Raw genomic sequence first — 11,281 nt, 5'->3', positions numbered from 1 at the left:
TGTTTTTTTATTACTATTTGCTTTATTTTAGATTATTTATAAAATTAAAATTTTCTTTTAATTTAATTCTCCTTTGATTTTTAAATTTAATCTCCATTCCTTTGATTATATATATTTTTTAAAATTCTCTTTTAATAGAATTATCTTTTCAATGCCTCTCTCAATATTTTATTATATCATCCCATAATTTTTTTCAAATTACATATTTTAATATTTTATAGTATTCTCTTAATTGAGTTATTTTATTTTGTTTTATGTCAAATATGGTCTTAATTTTTTTTATTACTATTTTTTTTATTTTTAATTTTTTTATTAATTTTTTTTTTCAATCTCTTTCCTCGTCACTTTATTGATAAGAGTAGGGTCATGCATTTGAAAGATAATACCATGTTAACTTAGATTTTTATTTGTAGTCCATTTTAACAACAATAACATAGGTAAGTATATAAGATTAATTAAAATAATGAATTAGTTTTAAGATGGGTTTCGAAGAGTTCATAAAAATACAGAATCCAATGGAATGAATTTTTTTACAAATGCCACCGGCCATTAGTTACTACTGTTAAAGAAAAAGGGAGCCGAACTTAATACTCGTCAAATTAAAGGATTAATCCAGTTAGTGTAGCAAGGAAGAGGACAACTTTATAATCTTTTGCACGTGTCGTAATCAAGTAACTAAATGCTAAAAACTAAACCCGTAGCATCTTGACTGATATCATTCCCTATAATCTCAGTGGTTAGGTCTGGTAATCAAGGTAGATAATTATCTAATTAAGAAAATGGACTCTTAGGATTGCTTAGTGAGAAAAACTGAGAGTTAATTAAAGAGTAAATTGATGCTGTCCATAGATACCTTAAAGTGTCAAGCGTGGGGAGAGGGGAGGAATGACGTCACTACTGATGCGCCAAATGGCGGTCGGTGATTCAAAGATAGTGATACAGACGGGTGGTGAGAGTGACGGGGGGGGAAGTGAGTTTCCTGGAAAGGCCCCTCTTCGACGGGAAAGTCACCTCGTCATTCATTGGTCCACGCTACACCATGATTTCAGGCATCTAATTATCGAAGGGAACCCTCTCGTCAATTCAATGGGCAATGTCCCACACCAATCATGATATTTTTTACTGTCAAGAACCCCGTTAATCTGGACCGTCCGGCCTCAGATCAAGTGGAGTACCTAACTTTTTGGACGGGGTTTGGGATTTGAACCGATCCTGCATAGTAGAAGAGTCTAATAACACGAGATTCATTGCAGAATCCCATGATGAAAATGGTAGATAAAACGAGCAAGGTGCCATGGGTACATCACGTGCTATGTGGCCCCACTGGTACCCTCCAAGATGTAGCAACCTCAAGATGACGACGACGATGACGACGACGGGATCGAGTTCACAGATGAGGTGCAGTAGCTTTTGTTTGTTTATGTTATTTAAAAGAATGTTTATCTTTAAAGTATATCAAATTAATATTATTTTAAATTTTTTAAATAATTTAATTTTAAAGTTCAAATATAAATAATTTTTTAAAAAAATTTATTTCCAACTAAAAAAATATTATTCATACTTTGTTACAAGGCTCACCCGACACAACGGGTTAACATGTAACCTAAAATTTTAGCCATACATTAAATAAAAAGAACTTGAACTTGTAATTAGCGGGGTAAACTCATAACTTAGATGAGATTAGATTTTTTTAATTTTTTTAATAAATTTAAAAAATATAAAATTAGTTTATAAATACCTAGCCTTATATATTTTTTTATTATTTACATTTAAATTTTTAAAGTGAAATAATTTTATATATAATTCATACCCACATTGAATATTTATTAACTCTTAGATGTTGGATAATTATATACATAATTTACCTCTATTTATATAGGTTGTTTTTTAATTTTTTGAGATGTGATAGTATACATAACCTATATCTATTTAAAATATTTTTTAATTTTTTCATGTTGAATATTAAAATTTATATTTATATTTTTAATTTTTTAGGTTAATGCGAGTAAATCTATGTAAGCTGAAATCCAATAATGCAGTCGGGTCAACCCGTAGCTGGTATAATAACCAAACACGGGCATCAAGACCGTACGAGGACCTTCGATGCTTTTTAAAAATGTAATGTTACCTTGAATTTCTTGGAATGAATCATCCATTCCTTTCTTTGTCTACACGCCTCTCGCCACCACCCATTCTCTTTGACGATCCTTTTTCTCGCTTTCTAACACAACTGAATATATTAGAGACAGGTACACGTGAGCTAACCGCCCATATCCATTATCCCCACCTCTCTTGTCTTCCGGTTGCTCCCACACACATGACCAATAATGTATAATTCTAATCATCAAATGATTTATCATTATCCTCATTTAATATTTCTCTCTTCTTGCTTTCAGACAACACCCCACAGATTGCCCAGCAAACTGCCAAAACCAAGGGGTTTTTATGTATATAAAAAGAAGAAGCAAGGCTGTGGGGCATGCATGACTCGTTACTCTCTTCCATGGTAATTTATTGTTGTTGTTGTTATTAGATTATTCAATTATTAGATTGCTTGAAAAGGATTGATATAGAATTAATTTGTCTACTTGTATAATTTAGGAAGAGTTTGAACATTTTCTGTAGAAAAGTTCAATTTGAACTCAATTTTATGGCGTTTCTCTCTATCTCTATCCCTTTTTTAAATTATGTAATTTAAAAATAAAAATAAAAAAGCACAAAAACATGACCCTGAGAGGACTTTGAGAGTACGATAGAAACTTGTCGGATTTATTAGTGTGTGATTATTCGATGGAATGATCATGTGTTTGTTCGAAATTCATATAGGCTGCCCCAAAAAATATTCACTAAATTCCTCATTGTAAAAATAAAATAAAAAATTCAATGGATCACGCTGAAATTTTGATGGTTTTGGCATCATGTGTGTCATGACTGCCCGTCCTCCAATCGAACCTGGCGAAATTGACGGAGAACAGATGAGGGATGCAATGTCAGTGAGGAACTCATACATTTCAATAAACAATAGTCATCCCTTCATAGATTTTTTTTTATATAATTTTCTTAACAATATACAAACATGTAATGAATTGAAAAAAAAAAAAAAGGAAAAAGAGGACCGATCGGCAGCTACTATCTTCTACAAAATAATTAATTACACTAAGTAATCTTTTACTACAAGCTCTTAACAAAAAAATTAGAGGGATTGTAAGGTTGGTCTATATATATTCTATTTTTATTTATCTTCTATATATCCTGAACCTTCATTAACATGCCGCCGAAGGATTAGTGAAGGAATTATAAAAGTGAGGCTTTGTAGCCATTGAGAATGGGCTCTTTGAAGCCCCTTCAGCAACCCCACCAATTCTTTCACAAGATGGACACATGGTAAGAGTAGCTGCTGGCATGTGCATGTAAAAGGGTTGTGCCATTTTCAGTGATTTAAGGTCTTGTAGCTCCTTCTGTAGCCTCCTATTCTCATCTGTTAGTGTTTCACAGCACTTCTTCAAGAATTCACAGTCCATTTCAGTTTGCTTCAGTTTTGTCCTGCACGTGATCACTAGCCATCATTAACAACGGCCCCTTGTATATAATTTGATCTATAAATAAATAAATAAAAACCTTTTCAGGGATAGGAAACTTCTTAATTTTATGGGGGCTTTTGGATTGCTATGGATATCATGGCATCGTCTTGTGGAGATGATTTTGATGGGTTATACAATTCTTACACGGTTAAATTAGATGATATTGATTACCTGGCTCGCCTGTTTTGGAACCACACTTCAACTTGTCTCGGACGTAGATTCAACTGCCTTGCTAAAGCTTGCTTTTGCTTCTGTTCATTTATTAAAGAAGGATCAAACTCTAATCACTAGATCAGAGACATAAATACAAAATCAGATATCAAATTGAAACAGAGATCAAGAGGCTAATTACTTACAGGATTGAGGGTGCTGTGTTGTTTGAAGCTTTCCTCCAAAAGGGCAGATTGCTCTTTGGTGAGTCTAAGTTTCTTTCTTGCATTAGTACCATCTTCATCTTCGTCACTTACTCTGGAAGAAACCCTCTCTACCTCTATATCTTCACTGCTAAGGTCTCTTTCCCTCTTAACCCTACCACTAGAGAAAGAAGAAACAGCACTATGAGGAGAAGCTTGACGATACAACTGATCATGAGCACCAATAGACTCCTCACAGCCTTTCTTGCCATCCACAAGGCTATAGGTTTCCGCAGAGAGACCCAAACTAAGTGAAGGCTCAAAACCTGTCATTAGTGGCTTAATCTGAGGCTTTATAAGCCGCTTGTAGTTATCAGCTGGCTTAGATGTATTCTCTAGGTTTGTTGTTGTGAAGCCTAGCCCAAGAACAAGGCCAGTGTTGCACCCATCATCAAGGCACCCCATTAGAGTTATAAACAAGAGCAGCGCTCTTTCTAAGACGAAGGGAATACAAAAGCAAGAGGAAATGATGAATTAGGGGTGAGCAAGTTTGAGAGGAATGGGGAGACAAAGGGTCTTAATAAAAGGAAGAGAATGAGGAAGACTTTTTATTTGTGTTTAAGGGGGGGAGTTGGGTGGGTAGGTAGGTGGCTATGATAATTAATCAAAGGAATGAATTGAGTAGAGGAACGAATCTTAGGGCATGGAAAGTATGCAACACCATATCTCTCTCTATACAAAGGTTGACCATTTGGACGAACCCCACTACTCCCATTATCTTTCACATTATCGTAGCAAACAAACAAGGGAAATTGCTCCTCTCCCTCTCCCTCTCCCTCTCCCTCTCCCTCTCTAGAACAGGATGCAGCTCACATGCTAGTGGGCGACACATCAAGAGAATGATTCGCTTGGACCTTCGCCACCCATTAACGTACCAAGATTAACCATTACCACTTGCTTTTCCAATGCTTTTTGGCATATGTAGTTTCCCTTTACATTCATCAATTATTAGCCAAGTTATGTGCTTTGTTTACGCCTATCCTATTTATTATATGCCCGGCAGCCTTGCTATTTTGCTTTACTTTACTACTTTTCTGTTCCTTAATTTCTCCACTAACAAACAAAAGCCATGTCGAAGATTGCTTTAAAATAATGAGGGTTAAAAAAGAAATGCTATATAATGTGTCATGGGAAAGGTCAATAGTTAAAGTTTTGATATTTCTTTTCATGCTAAAACTTGAGAAAAATAAGTAAAATCAACCTTTTAAAATATTTTTTTTTAAATACATTAAAATAATATATTTTTCTATTTTTTTATATTAACACATCAAAACAATTCATAGTATAAAAATAATTAATTTTAAAAAAATTCACAATTTACTAAAATTTCAGTGCAAACACAACTCCAAACAAGCATTTACAAATAATAAAAATAGATTATCCTATTATATATAAAATTTAACACAAAAACTTATTTTTCTGGTTATAATTCAATTATTAGGAGATTAAAAAATCAAGGGATGTTTTTTTCATTCAATAATCTATTTTTCAAATCATTTTTATCTAAAAAATATATAATTTTTTGTTTTGTTTCTTACTATTAGAAGAAAAAAAAAATTATGTTTCCTAATAAGATTACATAAGAAAATGACATGTTTTTATATGATTGGTTTATTCATAATCTAAATTGATGATGATCAAGTTAATTAGATATATGATCGGGAGCCCATCACGGGCCATTAATGATCTCCTTTCTTTAAACACAGCACATGAAATGTCTCCCACTCCAAGCCTCGTTTTAACTAGCTAGAGATGGGCGTCATGCATGTAATGTTGCTTGCTAGAATAGCTTTCTTTTTAATTTTAATCAATGGGGATGGTGGGTGGTTACCTAGTTGCTAATTGTGAAGGTAGAAAAGGATGTGCACTATCTCTATAGTTACGTGATATTCACGAGCGGGGTGTTGCCGCCTTGTTTGTTTCTTGGTTTGCTGTGTACTGTGGAAAGGAAAAAAAAACAATTAACAGGGGAAAAAAAAGCAAATAAAGTAGGTGCTTAGGCACATAATTGGAGCTTCATAGAGTTATAATGGAGGCAGAATATGATTCATCAACAAGAATCCGGATCTTTGCTTAACTAGAAAGTTGATCTGTGCGTCTTGGGGACCTACTTGCTATGCATACATGGACACGCACTTCCAATAATGCACTGTCGGCTATCCTGATGAGAAGAAGTTAGGTCACCCATAAAACATGATAAATCTTAAAAAACAAATGACTGAAGTGTTTATATATCTTCAACGACAAAGACGACGATCTTCGAGTCAATAAAAAAAACTACGCATTAAGGATTTATAACTAGATTGATGGTCTGCACTACTTTGCGTGCTGGATAAAATCTTTATTAATTAATAACAAGACATGATCTGGAGTTTATTATATTTGAAAGGAATTACGATCATAGATTATATTATAAAATCTTATTATTGATCTTGAAATTGTGCTAAACCCGTGTCCATCAAAGAGTTTAACGAGCATGGCCAGGCATGAAACAAAATGAGATGAGATGAGAAACTTACACAGAAACAATTGAAGTGAAAGAATCAACAGCAACAGTAACTAAATCAATAAGCATTTGCTGGCTAAATTATTCGTAAATTGTTCTTTATAATATTTTATGGACGATCATCCCTTGGACCATTCATCTTTCAGGGAGGTGTGGTACATCCGTTTCCACAAAGCATAATGGCCACATTCGATTGCTAGACATAATTTTTTATATATATATATATATATATATATATTTAGCAGCCGTTCAAGTTTGAAACTGGATCAGAAAATTAAATGGTTCAGAAAATGAATGCTGCCTAATAATAAGCAGTGGGTGATCATTTTCTGTCTTCTATGAGAATATTTTTATATCGTGGAAATGCGTTATGACTCGTTAGGATATCTCCAATGCTTTGTGGCCATTTTGGTTGATGGAGCCAGACGGTTTGTGCTCTGATAAGAAGAGTACTTTCCTTTGCCCTCTCTCCTTTTGCTCTCGATTTCATGAAAATGATTACAAATTAATTAGAGATTATAGAAATTAAGATCGTCTTTTAATTTATTTATTTTTATAAAGAAAATAATAGAACATTCTTACAAGAATATGATACCTTACATATGATCTTGATTTCTGTTGTACTTATAAACATGTGAGAGCTAGCAAAGTTTTCTGTGCTTGTTATTTTTAAAAGTTCTTATCACACATATATGCCAACTTCTAACTATTATATAATGAAAGGCAATTCAATTTTTTGTTTCTACTTTTTATAATTGGAGATAAAATTAATTTCTATATGTTTTAAAAATGATAAAAAAAAGGAGAGAGTTAAATGTCATCAGATCTTGGGTGAAACTATTAAGATTTCAAAATCAATTATTTTAATTTAAAAAATATTTTAATTTATTTATTAATAAATATTAATCTAAAATTTTTGTTAAAAATAAAATTAGAAAATAATGGTATAATACATGAGCGAACCACGTGCCAAAAACTAGTAATACTGAAAAAGTTAGGAATCAAAGGCCAAAAAGGGTTTAAAATCCTAAGGATCAAACCGTGAAGAAAGAAAAATTAAAAAGGACATCTTCTTAACTTTAAAACTACCACATCCAATCAAAAAGCTGGGATGTGTCAGATTAGCTCTTGTTTCTCAACCATACATGCTGTGTCTGAAAATAACAGTTTAATGTTTTTGAAGAATAAAGCATGCCTTATTAACTCGTTTGGAAGTCTTGTTGATGATTATTGGATTAATTAAAAACTATTAGATTGCAATGTTTTTTTTTATATTTTTTATTCAACGTTAAGGATATTTTTGTGTTAGCTTGTACATCAATTGAGATTAAATTTTTAATTAAATATTGTATATTTTCTTAAAAAATGATAAATTTTTATAAATGCTAATCTTAGAGTTTAATTAATCCAATATACACAGGTCTCTAGCTCCGCTGTTTCCACTCCTCTTTCATGCGAAGAAAACATGTTGATATCACAGAGCATTGGAGTTTTGGAAAAGCATTGTAAAGAAATGAATTATTCAAAGCTTTTGGACGTGTAGCAGAAAGCAAGTAGATAAGCCACTACTTTGGACCCGAGTGGATATACATTGACTTTGAAACAGTCGACACAATACAAGGAGAAGTAGTGTAAGAACAAATTGAATGCCATGTACCCCAAATTTCACTTTCTGAAGGAATATATCGCAATAATTACAAGGGAAAAAAGGGGGCATAAGACACAAGTATGATCAGAATAATTACGTGAATCATTAAGTTAATCTTCTCCTTTAATTAATCAAGCCTCCAAATCTAATCCACTCATTAAAAGTGGCATGAATGAGGAATAAACTAGTGGTGCTTTTCTTGCCGCTCTCTCCATTTTTCAACAAAACACGACAGTGAAAAGAGTAAAATGTGCAGAGAGTGTGCGTCAGTGGGTAGACAAAATGAGCCCACCAATGATTTGGGATGATGAGCATTTGATTCTGTGGGGGTTTGATGATTATGGAGCGTAGAAGTTGGCAGAGATGGAGGAGAGAATTCTTTTAGGATAAGGTTTTGTGAAACCTTTCGTGACCTTGGCTAGTTATTAAGAATACTGGGAAATTTCCTTGGATTGTTATTATTCTTTTACTCGTGCTCTCTTTTATGTCAAGTGGAAGAATACGTATCAGCTCAGCACAAGCTTATTTTTATTTTAAATGGTGTCTTGAATGTTATTGTGAAGATTTCATGCATTATTTAAAACAATTTATTTGTTTTACTGTTAATTTTTCTACAATCAATAACTCTTTTTTCACAAGATTTCACGAATATATTTATAATCTATATTGGATTTTACTTGTATTGAATTTGTCTTGTACAGTATTTATCCAACCCAGACAAATATATTGATTAATCTGTTCTGCTTAATTAACTATTTGTGTAATTTTTTTATTAATTCAAATTGAATACAAAAAAGTCCTTATAAATAAATAAAAAAAACTTATAAGAAAGTGTTATATATACCCATGGGGTATTTTATATACTGTATATATGCATATTCATCTAGAATAAGATAATAAGTTTTTTTTTTTGAGGTGAGGCATTAACAAATATAAGAATAAAAAAGCATGTTGTCATGGAGAATTTTTTAGCACTGCTCATTAGATCAACTTGAAGATCAACCGGAAAATAATTTATAATTTAATAGTAAGATGATAATTTTTTATGTTAAAATAAATTAATTTGAGTTAATTTATCAAATTCATAATTTAGATTATAAACCCAACTAAATTTAATAACTTTATTATTTTAAAATTAATTTTTGTTTAATTATATGAGAATAAAAATAGATACTTGCACTAACACTAAAAATAGATACTTGCACTAACACAAGTGAATAAAATATATAAAAATGATTATAATGAGTTGTATAAAAATCATACTTGCTGATATTAAAAAAAATATTTTTATAATATTATTTGAAAACTTAGTAAATTTTGAATGGTATTACATAAAATAATATGTATTTAATCATGCCACAAGTCGTGTTACTTATAATTTAAATGTTCATATTTTTTAGTACGTGGAAAAAATAAAACAAAGCACCTTGCTTCAAACAAAACAAACACTGATATAACATGTTTTGATGGGAGGTATGATGGGTTTTCTTTCATGAAAAGTATGTATTATTACTTTTAGAAGATGTGATTTATATTTTAAAAAGATTATATATTTTTTTTAAAAGCCCACTACACCTCTTACTCAAACACACTTTACTTGCAAGAACACACCCATACCAATAAGAAGAGCACTCAACATCTCCATAGCTTTCTCTTTGAGTCGCTCCCACCTTAGCTAACATTTTAGCCAAAAATGGTATTACTAAAAGTGCGTGCAGAAGCAGGAAAAAAGAAAGAGAAAAGAGAGAGAGATTATGAGTGGGTTATCTTCATAGAGACAAAGAGTTAATTTGCTGAAGGAGAGGTGGAGATGAATCATTCTGCATTGGACAAAAAGAGTCTAGTTCGAAAGTAATACTACACAATCACCCTAGTTTGATTTATTTTTCAGGGAAAAGGGACGGAAAGAGAGGAGGGGAGGGGAAGCATCCATGATCCTCTCACTAAGATAATAAGGCAAGAATATAATCTTGGAAAGTTTAGCTTAATTGATTAAATTTTTAATTTATTTTTTAAAAATTATTAGTTTAAATATTATAAATCTCGTAACTATTTAAAACTTATCTATCATTAATTTTAAAACTTTTAAAAATTAATTAAAATTCATATAAACAAAATAAAACATCTAAAATTAAAAAATAAAATAAGGCAAGAGCTAGCTAGCCTTTCCTTGAATCTTGCACCAATGCCTGCTGGGATACAACTTAGAAGCATCATTGCTTGCGTTTGAAAAGTAGTTAACGGATGGCAGTTCTCTGTCAGCACCCCAGCCACGGTGACTTTCTCAGAAACTCCACAAGCGGACCCACAAGAGCTTGGACTCCTGGGAGGCTTGGAAGACGTTCACATGGCCTGGAAGTGACTTGGTGGTTGGGGGCTAGCGACAAAAACAGTTGAGAGACCGAATGTGCCTGCTGTGCTGTGGCACAAAGCTACGGCAACAGGGGTCCATCTGATTGTTCTGTTTGGGTGCGAATGGCTTGTTGTCGGCGGAGGAACATGCTCGTGACTCGGTGCGCATTTAAGCAACATGGTCATGAGCATGGCTTAGCCATCTATCCACACACACACACACGTTTATATATATAAAAAAACCTTGCATGTATAAAAAAAACTTGAGATGATTCGTAACTATATATTTAATATATTGCGGTAGATTTTATTATTAGTTTTATAAAAAATAAATTAAAAAAAAGCTATATAGAGTAGATTTTCTCAAACCGCGGTTTTAATTATAATTTGCAATGGAAAGCATGTTTAAATAATGAAAAGAGCTCGATAAATCTTATTATTCTTTTCAATTCTTTAGCTTAAATGCTAGCATTAAAATCTTGAAAAGTATTTTTAATCAAGACACAAACCATGCAATACTCACATAATTTATTAATTAACTAATTTATTTATTTGAATAAAGGGTTAAAAATAGTGCCATGGAAGACCTTTTGTTATCTCAAATTGCGTTCCTAAGTTGAAGTGTCTCCATCTTCTTCGAGTAGCAATCCATAATTATGGGTTGGAGATTAGTCAAATCACCGCATGGGAAGGATTCTATCCCCCTCCGAGCAAGCATATATTGACTTTGGAGTTGCGAGGGATTAGGCATCCATGTGCTCATGATCTCCTTTCCCTTTTC

General features: G+C 32.4%; 1 protein-coding gene across 1 annotated transcript; it reads right to left on the bottom strand.

The window, feature by feature from the left end:
- Window positions 1-3,090: 3,090 nt before the first annotated feature.
- LOC105130493 (homeobox-leucine zipper protein HAT22-like) lies at window positions 3,091-4,583 on the bottom strand. The gene is made up of 3 exons (XM_011033034.1): window positions 3,938-4,583; window positions 3,753-3,832; window positions 3,091-3,543 (listed from the first exon to the last, which is right to left on the bottom strand). Exons 1-3 carry the CDS (start codon window positions 4,397-4,399, stop codon window positions 3,264-3,266), a joined length of 822 nt encoding a protein of 273 aa, XP_011031336.1. The 5' UTR covers window positions 4,400-4,583; the 3' UTR covers window positions 3,091-3,263.
- Window positions 4,584-11,281: the final 6,698 nt, after the last annotated feature.

The sequence above is a fragment of the Populus euphratica genome, unplaced genomic scaffold (genome assembly GCF_000495115.2).
Source record: "Populus euphratica unplaced genomic scaffold, PopEup_1.0 scaffold21.1, whole genome shotgun sequence".
Classification (NCBI taxonomy): Eukaryota; Viridiplantae; Streptophyta; class Magnoliopsida; order Malpighiales; family Salicaceae; genus Populus; species Populus euphratica.
Note: the sequence above shows the minus strand (reverse complement) of the source record. Positions and strands in the feature narration are given on the sequence as shown.